Source organism: Carassius carassius, chromosome 20, assembly GCF_963082965.1.
Source record: "Carassius carassius chromosome 20, fCarCar2.1, whole genome shotgun sequence".
NCBI lineage: Eukaryota > Metazoa > Chordata > Actinopteri > Cypriniformes > Cyprinidae > Carassius > Carassius carassius.
Window position 1 is genome coordinate 20,420,699 of NC_081774.1, and position 22,029 is coordinate 20,442,727.

Genomic DNA, 22,029 nt, shown 5'->3' on the forward strand with positions numbered 1-22,029 from the left:
TTTTCTTTTCTTTTCTTTTTTGTACATGTGCACTTGTGCACAACTTACGAAAAAAATGACATTTGTCTATATTGATCTTGCCTTAGTAGGGCAGTGTTGGGTACTTCCACCTCAATCAATACTTGAGAAACTTTACATATCAAATAGTCAATCTTTTTTATTTTTTATTATTATTATTATTATTATTATTATTATTATTATTATTATTTTAAGTCACATTTTGCTTTGGCTCACTTGTCTGCTAGACTTATTATAAGTGTATTATTATTATTATTATTTTTTTTTTACTGAAGGATGAGTTGAAATTACCATTGTCATATTTGGCAGCATATAACAGATGTAGTACTTACAGACTAGGTTCAAAATAACACTGAATATTCCTTTGAGCAATAATACAAGGTGGTGACAGCTTTGCAATTTGTATTATTAATTGGCAGCTAAAAAAGGATCCTTCTTAAATCTCTTAGTAGCTTTACCTGCTATAGTCTTGTGAAAACGCCTTGCCCATGTGATGTGTAAAACAGACTGTTATTATGAGAGATTTGTTGAAAGCCTGGGATGAGGTGGTGGGGGGGACTGGGAAAGATCTGGAGTGTATTTCCCAAAAGCATTGTTAAACAACAATGATCACAAGTTCCAATAAAAGCAATTAACAGCATCGCAAAGTTGTGTGGCTGAAACTACAGTTTTCGGCCTGCGTATTTCTTCATATGGAATGGCCTTAAATAGACAATACGCTTCAGGAAAAGTAAGTTAACATGTAGTATAATCATTCCATACATTTAAAAATTTTATTCCACATTTTTTTAGTTTGTAGAGATTAGAGAAATAAAGAGAATTTGAAGAGTGTGCATGTCTGTATGTGCTCTGGTACCACAGGGGAACCCGCAAACCTGCACATTCGTTATTAACAGCAATAATCTGACATTAATCTGATTTTAAAGTAATTAATTAGCAGAAGTTATCACACCACCTCCTCATGGATATCATTAAAGACAGTTTGAGCATAAATATGTGGCATGGATGTGTGAAAAGTCCTTAGGGAAATAGCTGTCTCGCTAGTTAGTTTCTCCAACAATGCATCGTAACACAGCAGTTAAGCAGTGAGTTACATTATGGTTTGAGAAATGTGCCCCTTGTCTTTAATACCTGAAAAAAAATATATCTGTTAACATCCCACTGGATGATTCAAGACCCTCTGGAAGTACATGGTTTGAAATGTGATATCTTTGCTCAAGGAGGGACCAGTAATAATCACTCTGAATCTACATGATAAATGACATCTTGAAAATGCCGATTGGTTGATGACACCAGGAGAAGATGGAAAATCAATTCTAGTAATCTATCACCCTTCTTCACAATTACAAGAGTATTATTTTTGAACCCTACACTGAAAATGAGCATTACAATTTGATCGCTCCCATTATATATTTATGCACAAAAAAAAAATTATATATATATATATATATATTTGCACACAGCTAATAGAGAAAGAAGCCAAAATAAAGGAGATGGTGTATTTTCAGAATATACAGACATGCTAGAAAGCCAAACCTTGAGATGTGGAGTCAAAAAGGTTCTAAGGGACCTTTGACAACATTTGGTGTGAGTAAGTGAGAAATTGATATTAATCAGAATGAGTCACAGCGCTTAAACTCATCTTCAGTTTCGCCACTAGAACCAAGCTGATTTGAGAAACAGCTAATTAATCATGCTATGAAATTTCTATGACTAACCCTACAGTAAAGTGGCAATCAAGAATACATGAATAGTCAGATGGTTAATCAGCTGAGTCTGTTGTATAATTCTCTTCATAAGTGTGACATATTAAAATTATTAGTGAGGGTCACTTGTTTTACAGAAACTACCTCTGTTTTGTTCAGTGCAACAGATAGATTAGAGCTGATATGACTCAGAGATGCATTTGTGTTATACAATGGAATAACAAAGAGCTGTGAAAGGGGAGTAAAGCGTCAGGGAGGGCAGATGTGAAAGTTCAAGGAGCGCAAGCATAACAGCTTGGTTGTGGTATGGGTGAACAATGGTGGTGATGGGCTCAAAGGTCACTGGCTTGCTGGCAGCCCTGCCATGTGCCACACATGAACCTCAAGGACATTTAATGCATGAACTAGGAGAAAGCATAGAAAAGATATGATGATGATATAGTCATGGCATCAGCAATAATATTCCCTTTTTATCCCTTACATTATATCCCTTGCATGCATTGTGCACAAATAAAAATACAATGCTTCTGTTGTAAGCTCATTTCCTCCACAAAAAAAAGAAAAGAAAAACATTCTATGGTAAATTATTACTATGAGATAAAAATGATTAATTATTATTAAGTTATGATGTCACTAAAGTTGAAATTATGAGAGAAAAGGATGACATTTTTTTATTCATAACTATGACTTTTTATCTCATAGGCCAAATTTCAATATTTATTATCATAATTTTAATTTAGTATCTAAAAATGTTTACATTTTGTAAGAATAATGATTTAAAGAAGCTTTATTCATGTGGCAGATATTCTATTTAGGTCTCATCATTACGAAAAGAGGATTAGGGCTAAATAATAAATAAGAATAATAAAAAAAAAAAAAATATTTAGAGATTAAAGTCATTATAATGCAAAGATTAAACCAAAACAAAAAGCGAAATAAAATGTTGAGAATAAACTCATTCAATTTTGAGAATGAAGTCGTTGTTTCACATGAAAACTTGTCAAATTTCAAGAAAAAAAAGTCTAAATAAAATGTTGAAAACAAACTCATACTTTGAGAATAAACTCAAACACTCAAAACGCATAACATTTAGAGAAATTTTTTTTTAAATGTTCAGAATAAATACAATCACATCATGTTTATTTTATCTTGTTGTACAGTGTTAAACTGCATCTGCAGTGGCATACTGTAGGTCATAGAGAGTAATGCTTGTGGATGTAGCATATGATACGACTGACCCAAGTTCAAATCCACCTTTTGCAAAACTTTTCTCTTCTTCCTTTTCTCATCACATGTCACATTGGGAAAGTGGAAATCATATGCCTAACAAGTGTTTAATAATCGGTAGGTAGGCTTTTTAATCATTTTAATAAATATAATAATCGAAACTTTATATTATCATTGCATTCTATTAATTTACTGTAAAACAATGGTGTGTAAATAGTATCTGTCAATATTTATAAACAGCATTTGCTACTTTTACATAGCCTAAATAGAATCATTTAAATAGCACATCACTAACAAATGCTACTGTTGTCACTCTGTGTAAATAGAACATATCACTATTTTCACTTGGTGTAAATAGCATCTTTGGCTATTTGCACTTATAATGTAAACAATATATATTGCTATTTTCACCTAGTGCTAATAGCTGCTGCCCTAAACCAAAACCATTCTGCATTGCCATTAATGGCTGCACAGATGTGCACGCAACCATCAACAGTCCTAAAGTAATAGACAGTTTTTCTCAAAACACAACAACAACTTTTTTTCTCATAATTTAACAAGTTCATTCTCAACATTTTATTTAGATTTTTTTTCTCAAAATTTAACGAGTTTTTCTGGAAACACAATGGCTTTCCCGTAATGTGATGGATTTATTCTTAACATTTATGTAGACTTTTTTTTTATTATTATTATTATTTATTTTTCTTGAAACATGCTTGGTCCTAATCCTTTTCCAGACATCATGGGTAGATGATATACGTTCAAAAACATAAACAGAGCATAATAAAAAAAAACAACCCAACCCAACCCCATGTACTGTTAAACATGAGAGACAGAGGACTAGCAGAGTGAAGTGTAGGGTAGGACTGCTGATTGAATTCTGACAGCTTGGTGAATCCAGTCTCTTCCACCCCCTCTGGATAATAAAGTGGCGATAAGTTTACCCCAGCCGGACGAAGCCCCATGGGATAGATAATGAGGCCAGTTGTTAATTAATGTGGAGTTATCCTGGTCTCTGTATGCTCTGTGAATCCTAATTAGTCTGAAGCTAAACAAAATGTTGCACTGGAATTTTTTTTTTTTTTAGTTCACTTCAAAGCTCAGGGTTCTTCTGCCGTTTTGTGAGTCGCTTCTTTCTCAGGGTCTTTATACTAAAGGGAAAAACAGCAATGTGTGCACTTCTGCTTAGACGCTCACGTGTCAAATCATTATACACTGTGTCCTAACTAGACGAGACAAGTCATTTATCTGTCTGCACTAAATGTGAAAATGCAGTGTGATTCAACACAATCACAAATCACAGCCAACCTGAACAGCATGTGGAAGAATTTTGTCGATTTGCGTGCACAGATTCTTGGATTCACAACACTCAGAAACCACATACCCTGTATTTTAATGACGATGCTTCTCCAGGCAGCATCCTTTTTATGGTTTTCCTCGTGGAAGATGAGTTATTTATATAATATCTTATACTTTTAACTTAAAAAATCAGTCACTTTTCACAGAGGTGGTATTATTAATATACATAAGGAGAGGTACTTTGGTCCAAAGAAATGTTGGTGTGTGCAGGGCTACATGGCCTGAAACTGCAGAAATAGAAACAACACAATAATGATAGAAAATAATACCCATGAATTAGGTATACTTGATATTTTTCATTGTTTGTACTTTACATTATCTGTATTTAAAAATAATATTTTAGTTTTAATATATTTTCAAATGCAATTTATTTCTATTATGGTCGGGATTAGTTTTCAGCAGCCATTAATCTTCGTCGTAAATCACTTTAATATGATGAAGTGCTGCTCAAGAAACATTTGTGAATGTTGACATCAGTTGTGTTGCTTAATATTTTAATGGAAATGGAATAGAATTTGATGAATATAAAATTCAAAAACACCATTTATTAGAAATATATACAACCCGAATTCCGGAAAAGTTGGGACGTTTTTTAAATTTTAATAAAATGAAAACTAAAGGAATTTCAAATCACATGAGCCAATATTTTATTCACAATAGAACATAGATAACGTAGCAAATGTTTAAACTGAGAAATTTTACACTTTTATTCACTTAATTAGCTCATTTAAAATTTAATGCCTGCTACAGGTCTCAAAAAAGTTAGCACGGGGGCAACAAATGGCTAAAAAAGCAAGCAGTTTTGAAAAGATTCAGCTGGGAGAACATCTAGTGATTAATTAAGTTAATTGATATCAGGTCTGTAACATGATTAGCTATAAAAGCTTTGTCTTAGAGAAGCAGAGTCTCTCAGAAGTAAAGATGGACAGAGGCTCTCCAATCTGTGAAAGACTGCGTAAAGAAATTGTGGAAAACTTTAAAAACTATGTTCCTCAACGTCAAATTGCAAAGGCTTTGCAAATCTCATCATCTACAGTGCATAACATCATCAAAAGATTCAGAGAAACTGGAGAAATCTCTGTGCGTAAGGGACAAGGCCGGAGACCTTTATTGGATGCCCGTGGTCTTCGGGCTCTCAGACGACACTGCATCACTCATCGGCATGATTGTGTCAATGACATTACTAAATGGGCCCAGGAATACTTTCAGAAACCACTGTTGGTAAACACAATCCGCCGTGCCATCAGCAGATGCCAACTAAAGCTCTATCATGCAAAAAGGAAGCCATATGTGAACATGGTCCAGAAGCGCCGTCGTGTCCTGTGGGCCAAGGCTCATTTAAAATGGACTATTTCAAAGTGGAATAGTGTTTTATGGTCATACGAGTCCAAATTTGACATTCTTGTTGGAAATCACGGACGCCGTGTCCTCCGGGCTAAAGAGGAGGGAGACCTTCCAGCATGTTATCAGCGTTCAGTTCAAAAGCCAGCATCTCTGATGGTATGGGGGTGCATAAGTGCATACGGTATGGGCAGCTTGCATGTTTTGGAAGGCTCTGTGAATGCTGAAAGGTATATAAAGGTTTTAGAGCAACATATGCTTCCCTCCAAACAACGTCTATTTCAGGGAAGGCCTTGTTTATTTTAGCAGGACAATGCAAAACCACATACTGCAGCTATAACAACAGCATGGCTTCGTCGTAGAAGAGTCCGGGTGCTAACCTGGCCTGCCTGCAGTCCAGATCTTTCACCTATAGAGAACATTTGGCGCATCATTAAACGAAAAATACGTCAAAGACGACCACAAACTATTCAGCAGCTGGAAATCTATATAAGGCAAGAATGGGACCAAATTCCAACAGCAAAACTCCAGCAACTCATAGCCTCAATGCCCAGACGTCTTTAAACTGTTTTGAAAAGAAAAGGAGATGCTACACCATGGTAAACATGCCCCGTCCCAACTATTTTGAGACCTGTAGCAGAAATCAAAATTGAAATGAGCTCATTTTGTGCATTAAATTGTAAACTTCCTCAGTTTAAACATTTGCTATGTTATCGATGTTCTATTGTGAATAAAATATTGGCTCATGTGATTTGAAAGTCTTTTAGTTTTCATTTTATTAAAATTTAAAAAAATGTCCCAACTTTTACCGGAATTCGGGTTGTATATTTTTGTAAATTTATACAATTCTTTACTATCAGTTTTGATCAATTTAAGCTCCTTTGGAGAAGTTTGCGTGAGTGTGTGTGCATGAGTAAGCACAAATGAATAAAAAAACTACCAGTAGAATGATGAAAAATGAATTCAAGATATAATTTCTGAAAACATGTCCACACACTGTACATCTACATTACACTATACTTTTTTCACCATTCTTTAATGAATAGAAAGTTCAGTATCATTATTTAATGCACTGAGATCCTGTGGGGAGTGACTTAACATTATGATAAGAGGCTCAGCATCTTATCATAATGTTTTCATTTTACGGCCAATGAGGTGATTTCCAGATATCCAATCGGCAATCTGTCAGGCCTACGCCACAGATCTTATTCTGCAGCGTGTGCAGGTCTCGCTGGCTTCACAGTTCTCCACCGCTTTGCTTCATTTCTCTCATGGTCAGTGGGGTAAGTCCTGCACTGCAGAAAAGCACCTCGATGACTATGGACCATTAAAGTGCTATTGAGTTTCTGTCAAATTGCCAGCACCTACAATCTCTCACTGTCCCTTCTCTCAGCCCTCTCCATTATCAAGCCCCTCCAGCCAGCATGGCTCAACATCACTATAGACATAGCTTAGACTTCCATACCTTGACAGAGTCTGCATTAGTTTCAGCCATCGAAACTTTGCTTTAACCCTTGTATTATGTCCTGGGTCAATTGGACCCATTTTGATTTTCGAGCTGTCATCTGATTTGATTTTTAATCCATCATCTGCACTTTTACAACTCTCTGGTTCAGCTCAGCCACCAAATCTGACCTCAGAACATTACAGAGGATAGTCCGGACTGCTGAGCAAATCACTGGTACAACCATCCCTACTTTCCAAGATCTGTACTTATCCAGAGTGAGCAAAAGGGCTGGCAAAATCACTTTGGACCCCTCACATCTATGACATCTAGCACACTTCCTTTTTTGAACTGTTGCCTTCTGGTCATTGCTACAGAGCACTGAGCACTAGAATGACCAGACACAGGAACATTTTCTATCCTTAGGCAATCCATCTCATGAACTCTCAACAATAATAGTGGAACACACAACACTAGTATACATGATTTAACACACATAGTTACATTTCAAATTTGCTCATATCATACCTGTACATACATAATTGTCTATACTACAGTATATATTGTGTTTGTGCTTTTTTTGTACATTGTCTACTTTGTATATTTTATATTATTCTTTTTATTATCTGTGTCCTGTCTTGTCACTGTCATTCTGTTGCACTGTGGAGCTTTCTGTCACTAAAACAAAAATTAATATCAGATGGCAAAAGTGAGCTATTATTTTTATTTTCAATGTATATCAAATGTTATATAACTTGTCTTTTTCTACCAGAAATGTTGTAACTTTTTGTCATTTTAGGTCCATAAACATGAACACTAAATAAGTTGTATTCCAAATTTGAAGTTGATATAAAAACACAAATGAATACAATTATATATATATATATATATATATACTGTATATTGAGATTCCTTTGCAATTTAGTTTAGGCATTATACAAAAACTAGCCAGAGGGTGCAATTTAAACTCCATAGATTTATTTATTTATTTATTTATTTATTTATTTATGCATTCATTTTTCTATTTTTCTGTCGCAAAATTTTAAATAAAATTTAAAATATATAAAATAAAATTTTATTTTTCGCTCCATAGTAATATCAAAATGCTTAAAATGCTTAAAATAAATAAAATATCTATTTAGGAGTCTTAGACCATTACAACGATATATAGTTTGTCATGATTAGATTAGGATTTAACTGTAATATATAGGGGTGTAACGGTTCACAAAATTCACGGTTCGGTTCGATACAATACACTGGTGTCATGGTTCGGTTCGGTACGGTTCGGTACGTTTTAGATACAGCAAAAAGAAAAAATTGGCAGATAAATTTCCTTGATTTTTAAAAAAAGTTTTATTTATTAAAACTACAAAGTATGTTTTTTTTTTTACATTGAACAATGATGGAGCTATTCTTTACCCATCTTCTATGGTGTTTTCTTAGCAGCATACTGTATAAAACAAAAACAGCTCCTTAAAAAAATGAAAATGTTATATTAGTTATGAACAAATACAAAGATGTAACTTTTTATATGGAACTCTATAACTCTTTATATTGAGTGTGTTTTTACTCAATTGGTTCCCTATTGAGGCGCTCGCTCACTCAGTACGCGCCGAAGGCTCGTTGCAAAATGGCTAATGCGTTTAACAAACCAGAAATAGAAGATCCTCCAATAACCAACAGGTCTGGTGTTTGGGTGCACTTTGGATTCCCTGTAAGCTATAATGGTGATGATAGAATCAATGGTAAATAGTAAGGTCTCATATCCGCGGCTATAACGTAAATGTACCAATCGCCGTGGTGATGTCTTTTGCCCTGTTTGAATCCGTTGGAAATGTCTGTCTAAATGCTGCGGGGATAGTTTGTTTTGTGTATGTTTCACCTTTTTTCCGTCTTTTCCCAGATACTGACACACTAAGGTGATGTTGGCATATATGAGTTGACATGTTTCAAGTATTCCCGCTGGTGTTTTTTTTTTTTTTTTGTATTCCCGCTGCTGTAACCTAGATGCGACATATCGTTGTTTTTTTATCCACCACTCTCTTGCCATCACCATTATAGCTTACAGGGAATCCAAAGTGCACCCAAACACCAGACCTGTTGGTTATTGGAGGATCTTCTATTTCTGGTCTGTTAAACGCATTGGCCATTTTGCAGCGCCTGACTGAGTAGCCTAACATAAACATATAAGTTGGTGTTTTTTTCTTCTTCGGGGGTGTCAGGGGCGTTGCCTGTTACGTCGTTTGGGTTATTGGGCTACCTTGTTGAACGCATATCATTATATTTTACAATTTTTTTTATTTTCCAAATATAATTAATTAGTCCAACGAACTGGGTGGAGGACAGACTCCTGGGAAGAGGACGATGACAACCAGAGTCCAGGGTGGATCAGACTGGAGGGAGGAGCCAGGGAGATGCCATAAGGTAATAGGAAGAGCCAGGGAGGACCCAGGCAACAGCCATGATGGCTGCCCATAGTGGAACTGATGGAGGGAGGAGCCATGGTGGAGGAAGTGCTGATGACTCCAGGGGGCCAACCAACATTGGCAGAGCAGGTGGTGTTGAAGATCGAGGCAGAGAGCTGATGAGCCAGGACAACGGGGAGGATCCAGAGGGTCAAGGCAGAGGCAATGGCTCCAGTGACCAAGGTGGAGGCAGCGATCCAGAAGGCCACGGTGGAGCCAGAGCAACATAGGTGGAGCCGGAGAGAGGGAGGAGCCTGGCGGATATGGTTGACTGACAGGTCACGGTGGAGTCATGGTGGAGCCGCTGAGTCGAAGGGCCGAGGTGGAGTCCGAGACTCAGAGGCTAGAGGTGGAGATAATGGATTCTCCAGCCATGACGCCGATGGAGACTGGCAGACCCGCGTTGATCCCACCATACAGATGGTGGGCTGAGGGGCTGCCAGGAGACAGCGGTGTACAAAAGGCGCATGAAGAAGAATAATTCAAACTCAAAAAGGGGTAAATCCACAGAAGCCAGGAAGGAATCACACACACAACACACTGTACACATTAACACTGGACAAAGAATAACGGAACTGAATGGACTTAAGTACTTAAGTAAAGCAAATTGGGATAGTTACAAGACACACTTGAAACAAATAGCATAATCAGACACAGATGGGAAACTAGATCACAGAGCACATGATGGAGAGAACACAACAAAACAGGTCCATAGGTCTGACAGCTGCAAAATTTCTAATTTTAGTGTTTGAAGTTATTTAATTATTAATTGCTATGCTTATTTATTTATCTATTTATTTATTTATTTATTTATTTTAATTAAATTCTTAGAGCCACAGCACACTATATAATATAATATAATATTTGTATTAGCTTCACTTTCCCAAAAAATAGGAACAATGGAAGATTTAACAGTTTACTATTCTTGCAGAGTAATTATATTGTGAGATATAAAAATTTTAAATTATATTTTAGTATATTTGAAAAGGTAATTTATTCCTGTGATGGCAAAGCTGAACTTTTAGCAGCCATTTCTCCAATCTTCAGTGTTACATGGCCCTTCAGAAATCATTCTAACATGCTAATTTCATGCTCAAGGAATTTTTCTGATTATTATCAAAGTTGAAAACAATTGAGCTGCTTAATTTATTTATTTTTTATTATTTTTGTATTATTATTTTTTTCAGGATTCCATGATGAACAGAATAATTTAAAAAGCAGCATTTATTTGAAACAGTTTTTTCTAATATTAATATTTTATTTTATTTCAGAATTATTTCAGTCAACCACTTTTAGTTTATAGTTTTGCTTAAAGAAACTGAACAGTAAGTAAAATATTAACACTCTAGCTTTGTAAATTCCACAAGGAGCATATCACATCTATGAAACAAGACAGATTAATAAAGACAAGTAATCAAACATGATGTTAAAGTCAGACTTCCTCAGGCATTCCCTTGATCCGAGTCTAACCAGTGAATCACACAACCTCCATGATCCAATATTTTATTGAAAGACGTTTTCTTTTTCTTTATGTGAAACAGTGAAATCACATGCATGAGGTTCAGTGCATTTTATTACAGGAATTACTCAGTTTAGGTTGCTTGTAGTGATTCGATACATGGAAGAGATGGGAAATTTAGAGGCTTTGTGTGATCTGGTGTGTGATTTTCCAACATTTGTCACATCAGCTGATTTGTGGGGCAGCTTGGACCTATTCATCAGGCCCTGCTGTCACTGGGCAATGAATTTATGTTCTTCATCCACATACTCGGTCCCATACTGCATCAACAGAGGCTCTGCCTGTCAGTCTCATAGCCTTCATGTCTATCACATTTGCTGTTGTTATTGATTTTTTGTTTATTTGTTTGTTTTTTCAGTAACTCCACTAACTACTGTATATATGATGTACCAGTACTATTATTAGACAAAAACACAATAATTGCATTAGTTTGATATTTTAATTTATTCCTATCGCAAAGCTGTTTTTTTTTCTTTTTTTGCCAGTTATTTCTGCAGTCTTCACTGTTAAATGATGCTTCAGAAATAATTCTAAAATGCTAATTTGGTTTTTAAGCAATATTTCTCCTTATAATCAGTGTTGAAAAGAATTGTGCTACATAGTATTTTTTGGAAACTGTAATACTTTATATTTATGCATTTTGCAGACTCTTTTATCCAAAGCAACTTACAATGCATTCAGGCTATACATTTTTTTTTTCAAGTATGTGTGTTCCCTGGGAATCAAACCCATGACCTTTTGCACTGCTGACACAATGCTCTACCACTTTTTCTTTATCAGGATTAAATTTTTTTTTAATATTATACATTTATTTTGATCAATTTAATGCATCCTTGCTGAATAAAAGTATTATTTTCTTTTTAAAAAATCGTAATGACCCAAACCTTTGAATAATAGTGTATATTTAAATTTATTAGTTGATTATTTATTTGATTATCTTTTAATTTCAGTTATTGTTGCTATGATGTTTAAGCAAACATTTTTATGTAAGACTCAGAATAATGATCAAAGTGCATTTTGATAAAATTATATATAATATATATAATAATATAATAATATATTATTAATCACTGATAAATCATTGACATGTCAACATTGTCCTATTATCTCACAGCTTTTAAAATACTCCATGTGTCAGAGAAGTCATATGTTTACATCCTCACCAGTAAGCCCTCACACTGCAGTACACACTACAATGTGTTCAAAACCTGTTGTGTAAACATATTAATAAATAATTTACTACATTTTCTGCATCCCCTATTCTAAAGTGTAAACTACCTATCAGTTGTAAATGTTTTACTCATCATTTGTAGATCTTTCCCCTCAGTGTGTACACACACACAACCTGTAACCAGCAGGTTTGTAAAACAAACTGATGAGTAGTTAACACTTTAGATCCCAGTTTTTTTAACAGAGTAAGATAATACAATGTTTACATCTCAATTATTTATAAGTAATTAATAATATATTAACTAGTAACTTAACTAGTAACTATACTCAGTTTTTTTAGTTAAAGATAGTTTAAGATAGTTGTTGCAATCAATTTATTTTAGCTACATTGAAATAAACAAATTTAGTTGACTAACTTTCAACATTTTGTTTATTTAAATGTAGTTAAAATATATTGTTTTCAACCACTAAAAAATTTAGTATAATCTTTGTTTTAGTGTATTAACCTTTTACTAAGGATCTGTTAGATTTTTTCATTTTGCTATTTTTTGAGATAACTTACAAGATTTGTAAATCATTAGCATATTACTTAGTAATCATTTGTGAATGTATATTCATGTTTTGTAAATGATTAGTTAATCATCATCTAATCACTTGTAAATCTTTTAAAACAATCCACAAAACATAGATAAAAATATGAAAATATCACTTATTAATCATTTATGCGTGTTTTGCAAATGATTAGTTCATCATTAACTAATCAATTATAAATGACTCACAATTGAACATTACATCCTATTCATCAGTATACTACTGTATCTTTTTTACATTATTCAAAGGGTATTACAGGTACTTACTGTAAAGGGAATTTACAGTATTATACTGGATGATATACAGTAAATAACTGTAGAAATTACAGAAATGTCTAATAGTATACAAAAGATCTTGTTGTGTTCAGTGTTATCGAAAATTTACTGAATAGTTCAACAATTTACTTAGTTGAAGGCTTGTGTCAGTGGCCAAATTATTACAAATTTGTTTTTGATATTATATATTAATCTATCTATTCTGTACCATAATTCATCTTAAGTTTGAAATGTACAACCTGTTTTTCTGCTCTGGGTCAGTTGGGGCAATAACACTGAATGCTTTCATCGGAGCACAGCACATAAATACTCAGTTAAGACAGGCTCATATTAATAACGCTCTAACATCCTAGTTCAAACCATTGGCCTGCTCACAGAAACACAATATCGGATTGCCCCTTTGGCTTTATGAGGCAGGACCTCATTAGCGACCAGTCTAACATGACCTTTATGTTGAAGTGTGTGTGATGCACACTTCTATGGAGGTAGTCTAATCAACAGGGATTAATAGAGAGCAGCTTTGGAAATTACTGCTGTGGTCCAGTGCCGCTGATGGAGATGTCAGCTATTCTAATGAAACCACTGCACTGTCTTCCCCCCTCTGACAGAGACCATGTATGGAATGGAATTTAATCTACATTGATTTTTCAATGGCCACCTTCAACACTGGTCACTCTATCCTCAAGTGTTAAGAGAAGAGACAGCGTATTGATCGTGATAAGGCAGCTGCTTTTAGTAAGGGAGCCACTGTAGAGAATCCAGTGGATGTTCTGGCCATTTCAGTTACATAAAGCCACTCATTTTTGTCTATATCAGGGTATGTAAGTGTTGTAATGTGGTGGAGGAAGAAATCAATGAAACTGTGTGTGCAGGTGGTAATTCACTTCTCTTCCTGCACACAGAGAGGAGACCGATCATTTAGTAGCATGTCACCTCAAAATAGTTAATGACTCTTATCTTCCTCATGTTGTTCTTAAATCCATATGTATTTTCTATGGGACACTCTTGCTAAATGACCATTTGCAGTGACCAGAAACAACCATGCTGGGGGAAAAAATGCTGAGTTAAATTGTGAATTGAAGAACTTACTCCATTTCATAAGAGAACTTCAATTCAGCTTACCACAGCCAAGAGGAAGACAAATTGAAGTTTTAATTGGATTCAAAATGAGAATTTACTCAGTAACAATTCTGAGAAATATAGCAGGTACTGGTATGTTCTGGGAGATTCAGTCTTTCATCTTTGTCCATAAATTGGCTTAATAAAAATAAGTTCTGTATACAGTTCAATTCACTTTACTTTTCAATGTAGATGTAAGCAATTTATTGTGAGTGTGTGAGATTTCCATAGTTGCTATAACTAAAAGAATAACAAAGTGCAGGAAACACTATTATTATATTACTACTATAAACAGTATTAATTGTTTGGGCTACAAACCAGTGTGTTTATGATTACAATTATAAATAAAATAAAATGTATCAAATACCACTTTGCAACATCACACAGCATATCAGACAGCTAAAATGACTGGAAGTGGCTGACATCGGAAACCTTGCAGATTCCAGTTAAAAATGGTTGAGTCTTCTGTTATGTTAAAAATAAGGCAGAATGTACCATTTCAAACAGATCCAAACTATCTATTATAAAACATTCAAAAGCGTTTTTTAAATGACTTTTAATTCTTTCACATTCAAATTTCTATTATTTTTCTATTCTGTTTGCTACCACATTTTAGTATCAGAAAAAAAACTATTCAGAATTTTGCACAATTATGCCTTAAGTAAGAAGAGTAATATTATGTTGTTGTTTTTTTATGTAATATTTGCAGATTGAAAGCCACTGGTTACTATGAACTGTTTTTGTATAGCAAGAATTGTGTAAAGATTCTTAAAAAAATCTAATCAAATTGTGCTTCATGGAAACCAGTATATGGATTTGGAGTGATATGAATAGGAGTAAATGAAATTTTCTTTTAAAGATGTGTTTATTCTGCCTGACTAAACACTTGTGCCCAAGTGAAACAGTCTTTGCTTAGCACAGCATCTAAGATCCAATTTCCCTGTGAACATTCCTGGACTAAATAAACAAGGGAAATACATTTTGATCCAACAACGCAGAGCAGATAATTAATTTGATGAGAGGAAGCATCACAATCTGTCAGTTCTTCCACTGACAGCAAGTGATGGAGATAAAATTATTCCACAAACAAAGCTAAATATTTTGTCCCAAGAGCCTTTAGATGTTATACATCTTTTGTAATTGCATTCCGCCACTGTTTGTGCCTGAAACAAAACAAGATTTATGACAATTGCAGCCGATCAAACATGTATACAAGATGGAAATTAATGGCCATCTCCTCAAAGTTCATAGCTGATTGTCATTTGCTCTATGGCTCAGAGGTGTGCAGAATGTTAATGAAAAAGTTGATCTGAAAAACAGTGGCTCAGCAGTGCAGGGCAGACACAGACGCATGAAAAATGCATGGAGCTCCATATGTACCTCCAACTTCACTCATCGGAATTCCACTCCCATTCCAACTGGCCAACAAGCAAGAATATCAATTATATTAGCAATTTGGGTGGTAGTGAGTGAGCGGGTAATCGTTGAGCAGCTCTCATGAGGCACACCACTCTGAAAGCAGGCTCTGGCCATTCAGAGTGTCGTATTCAGCAGTCAACTCAGGAAAATTTCCAACTTACTGCATTAATGGAAGCTGAAGTGTTTTCACCAAAGAATATGTTCATTAAAATTATGAAAATATGTGGAGAATCAAACATCTCAGTGTTGGTTCACCTCAAACAAGTGCCACTGTCTAACAGGAAACCTGTTACTATTAGCGTACTGCATAATTAACACATCCGGTCTCTCTGTGTGTGTTTCAGGAAAACCCATATATGTGTAATAACGAATGCGATGCTGATACCGAAGAGCTGGCCCACCCGCCCGAGCTCATGTTTGACTCTGAAGGACGAAACCCAACCACGTTCTGGCAGTCAACCTCCTGGAAGAAATACCCCAAGCCCCTTCAGGTCAACATCACGCTGTCATGGAACAAAACAATAGAACTCACAGATGACATTGTCCTCACCTTCGAATCTGGCCGACCCGAGCAGTTGGTCTTGGAGAAGTCCCTGGATTATGGTCGTACGTGGCAGCCGTATCAGTTTTATGCATCTGACTGTTTGGATGCCTTTACTATGGAGCCAAAAGCAGTACATCAGCTGACCCCAAGCACAATGCTAGAAATCATCTGCACCGAGGCCTATTCAACAGGCTACGTGTGGAAGTATGATAAGACTGTGCGCTTTGAGATCAAAGACCGCTTCGCCCTTCTTGCTGGCCCGAGACTGCACAACATGGCTTCTCTGTATGGGCAGCTGGACACCACCAAGAACCTAAGGGATTTCTTCACCCTCACTGACCTTCGAATAAGACTTCTACGGCCTGCCACCGGAGCCACAATGGTGGATGAGAACAACCTTTCTAGATACTTCTATGCCATCTCAGACATTAAAGTGCAGGGCAGGTAAGTTAATTCTCTCATAATTAAGTTTTAAATATTTTGCTTAATTCTAAAACTATAAATACTAAATGAAAACATCAGTATAAAAATAAATGCAAATAAAATTCCCATTAAAAAAAACAAACATGCGATTGAGGTGGAATAATTATTCAATTATAACTCATCCCTTTAATTTATATTATGCCTTAAAGTTCTGCATAATTAAGGGCGTGGCCACTTGAGTTACAGGTAGTTTTCCGCTGCTGACACTGTCATTGAGGTAGGTGGGCGTGGCTTCAGTAACCAGCTCCCGCCTTTTTGCCCATTTCCGATGACCCGGGAGCAGGGCCGCTGCTGACCAAATGGGTGCCCTATCCAGAATAGTATTGTCATGCCCCCTCCCTAAAAAAAAAAAAAAAAAAAAAAAAAAGGAAGGAAGGAGAAGGGAGAAAAAAAAACATCTACTATAAGGGGTCAAAATAGAACTTTAATAATAAAATATTAGCCACAGTTAACAGTACAGAGCAACAATTGTAATTTATAAATAATACAATTTAATTAAAGTTTATTTATTTACTTTTATATTTTATTAAAGTTGTCTGATTGATTTTATAGTTTCAAGCATTCAGAAATCACACAAAATTAAATTAAACAGGTTTATCTACAATAAAACCATGGTTAATTTTGGTAAGGGATGTGATTTCCACATGTTTTTGTTGAAGAATAAAAGAGTTTTTAGCATTTCTATCACAAAAAGTTAACCAAAATTTACAAATTAAGTGGATATTTGAATTTAATGTTTGGTCAATATTAAACAAGGATTTGATCATCAACAGCAATTACCAGGCCATTGGTGCCCTTTGCAGGCATTTGTAATAATTCAAATTCAACCATATGATTATTTTTAATAAACCAATCGCCACATTGTTTTATATAAAACATTTTAAGTCATTGAAAGTACAATATTAAGTCAGATGCGTTGTTAGTGGTGGTGAAAGTACTGTATTACTGACATTAAAACGTTACTAACGTCAACAGTCAAAAAAGTTTCAAAGGATTATGAGTGTATCTACCTGAAGGTGATGCATGGGCTTAATCTTGGGCTTTTCTTTTTTCTGTGCCGGACTGCACTGATGTCTTTTCCTTGATATAGCCTAGTTGTCCATTAATTATGATAATCATTTGTATTCAGCCGCAAACATGAGGTGAGAGCGAGTAGGTGCAGATGCTGGAATACCACGTCATGTGCATACTGCCTACTTCGTTCATCATAAAATATTTTTTTTAATAATTATCTAGTACAGTGGTTCCCAACCTTTTTCAACTCGCGGCCCATACAACCAAACACATATGTTTGCGCGGCCCACTGCAAAAAAAAAATGAACTGACCCCACTATTGTGGGTTTAAAACTTAGTACTCAGAAGCTAGATTGTTAACTGTATTTATTGAATGAACTAGGGCTGTGCTATCGCGGTTTCTTTGATCAATTTTGCGATTTCGATTTTAATCACAATTTTGACACACACGGATATGCTTTAGGCTACAGTCTAAATGCATTCAGGATGAATTTGAAACATATTTCCAAAAGAAAACCAATTAAAGCTTTATCAAAAAGTTGTACTGTCTCTAGAACAGAAATAAGTCAAAATTATCACTATAGTAAAGGTGTAACAAAATGTATAGACTTGTGCCAAAAAAATAAAAAATAAATAAATAAATAAATCCCGTGTCCAGGGACTTTTTTTTCTTCTTTTTTTGCCATGCATTGTTCATAGTGCTCATTAATTGTAGCGGTGGCTCAGGTGTTGAAATAGATTTGTTATACATTATACAGGTTCACATGTACTCCGTTTGCAGTGTGTATACAGTATGTATATGTGGTGCAGAAGCAGCAGCGAGAGCGCGTTATTGTAACGCGAAAGAACATTAAAATAATGCACGAGCTCAAATCTCTCTGTTCGCACGCAGATTTCCTTTGCGCTGTCATAAAACCAGACGTGCTTGCCCGGAGAGAGTGCGCGCACTTAAAACATGTCTCCTCTCACTTAAACTGCGTCCTGTGCACTCACAATTCTCTCTATGCTCATGGGTTAGATATTAATTATTTTCGCACATTTTTATTTCTAGCCATTTACCGCGTGCAGTGTGAAAGCTCTGATCCATCAACATGGGCTCGGAAAAAAAGGCGCATCACAGACAGTGTGTGAACCTGTTCTGTCAGGGCCGCGGAAAATCGTGCTATAAAGCGATTTAGAAATCGTGATGCTCAAATTGTGACAATTTTATGACAATTTCGATTAATCACACAGCCCTAGAATGGACTGGAAATGAACAGAAAATAACTTGGACTGGCACCGCTCAGCAAAACGAGAAAACCAGATCCAGTCCAAGATCGGCAGCGGGTAGACAGTCAGTGGAGCAGTCAGGAGGGAACACGTTGACACAGCCATTTATGTTGAGCCTGTTGGCAGCCATTTATGCACGTTTGAATTTGTTGTTCTGTAGCAAAAATATCTAAGATAAATTAGTGGTTTATTCTTAAGCGAGCTCGAATAGTGGATTTTTTTGTTATTTAATTATATATATGGAATGATGTTATTATGCTATTCAGATTCAAACTGAAGCGCGCGGCTTGAATACGCCCATAACAGAAGAAAAAGCAGCGAGACTGTTCAAGTTTTTTTTATTTTACTGTTTGCTTCGCGATGAGAGGAATAACACATAATTCACCCCAAAAAGATGTGATGTGGTTGAGGATTTGAGAAATGGATTTCCTCAGAAAAAAAGAATGAAGCACTTTATTCAGCAGAGATCATAAACATGAGTAAGTCTCTTTTTATTTATTTATATACTTGTACTAGTTTTCACATAACGTGTAAACGTTTTACTAGTTAGACTTTTTCCAAATTATAATTCCTGACTAAATGTATAATCAAGTGAAACATTATGAAGTTTCAATAACAATATACAACACTATACCCTTCGAAAGCTTGATGTAAATAATATAAATGTAACAAAAAGATAACTGTAACAAATGTAAAAACAATGCTTTTCTTTCCATTTATTCCCCCTAAAAACCCAGAAAAATATTCTCAGCTCTTTTCAACATTAATAATAATGATGATAATAATAACAACAAACGTTTTTTTTTTTTTTTTGTAGAAAATAAGATTGTTAAAAGGATTTCTGAAGGATTGTGTGACTGGAGTAAGCATGCCAAACAATTTGTTTGAAAGTCAGCTTTGATTGTTTCTAATAAACTGTTTAACTGCTCCCCCAAGTGGATATTAAATTATGTTGTGGGATAATTAAATATATTCTTAATAAACTACAAACATAAAATTATATAGATTTATTTTGTTCTCACATTCTCTCTTGTAACTCCTCACTCACAGTGGCACAGATGATTGAATGGCTCATTATGCAGCTCATTATGCGGCCCTTTGTCTTCTCAGGTGTAAATCACAATGATATTCATGGTAGTTGACGCCTACTCGCATATGACTTTTACCAACAAAAAGTGTCTTAGAAAATTTAAATCAATATATTGTTTTCTGTGAGTGAGTAAACAAGATGATTTTCACATCATTTAGAAAGAAAAATTCTAGGCTACAAGCTCCAGTTCTCAAAAATCCCGGGAACCATTGTTCTTTATGTGTTTTTTTGCCTTATTCAAGCGTTTTAACATTTTTAGTTTTTCACTAACCACGCATAATATTTTTTTTCTCAAAAACACAATCATGTACATACATGCATTTCACATATTATTACAGCCCAGTTTGTGCTGATTACAGTGAGATTAGTCTTTACCCATTTAGATATTTATAAGAAACTGAAAAAAGCACAAATGTCAAGGCATGACAAAACTTCTCCAGGCCCCAAAAATACCCTTAGACTCCAGAGGGTTAAGCTTTTTTACATATATTAACAGTATTATTATTTCTTTTAATAGTAATTGGCGGCCCACTTGCAATACCACTGCGGACCACAGGTTGAAAACCACTGATCTAGTATATTTGTTCATGTTTAGATTTGTATATATACATGTAATTGTTAATATTAATATAGAACAAAAGTTTTTTTGGAGGGGAGAGGGGGGGGGGTGTAATGCCCCACTGGGAGTTGGTGCCCTACGCAAAATGCATACTCTGCATATAGGGAGCAGTGGTACCAAAATGGCAACGACCCGCTCTGCCCACTTTGCGCTTTGAAAACGCTCTTCATAAATCCACGGGTGATGTCTCGGACACTACATCCATGTTTTTATACAGTCTGTGAGTGTGCCCCTACCTAAATATTTGTACAACTTATACATACAGTTCACTGCAATGCAATTATGATTACAGGGCAAATTATGATTTAATAAATAATTATTGGTCACACTTTAATTTACTGTCCAATTTTCGTTGGGACCAAACCATTAACTATGACTTTTGCCTCAATAAACTTCTAATTTTATGCTTATTAATAGTTCAGATAGTCGTTAAGTTTAGGTATTTGGGTAGGAGTAGGGATGTAGAATATGGTATGTAGAATATGTGTAAGTACTATTTTTGTAAGTACTAATAAACAGCCAATATGTTATTAATAAGCATGCTATTAAGCAACTAGTTAATAGTGAGAATTTGTTCTTATGCAAAAGTGTTACCAAATTGTTTTCATGCTATTATCTCAAAATAATTTAATATGATGTACGTGATTTTTCATTAGTTAAATCATGCATTTTGATGTTTGCATAACATAACTTTTTTTGACATAGTAAACTTAGCTCACCTGATACAGTGGTGTACTGTACTTGCAGTACAGAGTGCTAAGGTCACGAAACCAGAAACCAGTCACGATAAAAGAGCTCAAAGATTTGTAGAAGCAAACTAAAATGGCAAGGCTGCTTCAGCAGAACTGTTTTCTTAAATCATACCTGTGTTTTATTCACACTGCTTTCATTAACACATCGGTTTTGGGTTTCAGGTAGGGTGTAGTGTACAGTAGGTGGTAAGTAATTTTCAAATGCCATAGAGCATTAAAAAGAATCAACGCAATAAAATGATGTGACATGATATTGTCAGAAAACATACAAGTTGCTACATAATCATATCTACTTAAAGGTTACAATTACTTCAGGGGCAAAATTATACAATGAAGTATTCTATACTACTATAGAATATACCAAATGTTACTTAAAATTACAAATGTTAACAAGAAAATTATTTTAAATATAAAAAAAATTATAATAACTAAATGGAATCATTGGCATATTGATAAAATCCAAATAAAAATAGCATTAAATGATTATATGCACAATTGAGATTAATATTTTGTAATGACAATGACATGAAAGTTTTCTGATTTTTTCCTGAAAGCTCAGCTGTGTGTACTCAAACTTTCAGGATTAAATTATTGGCGAGTTTTAT

The 22,029-nt window shown here is 35.0% G+C and overlaps 1 protein-coding gene across 1 annotated transcript in view; it reads left to right on the forward strand.

The window, feature by feature from the left end:
- The window catches only part of LOC132096646 (netrin-G1), a 122,245-nt gene that overhangs the window by 31,552 nt on the left and 68,664 nt on the right, over positions 1-22,029 (forward strand). The window contains exon 2 of the mRNA XM_059502125.1: positions 15,998-16,641. Coding sequence (XP_059358108.1) covers positions 15,998-16,641 — 644 coding nt within the window. The remainder of the gene's footprint in view (positions 1-15,997; positions 16,642-22,029) is intronic.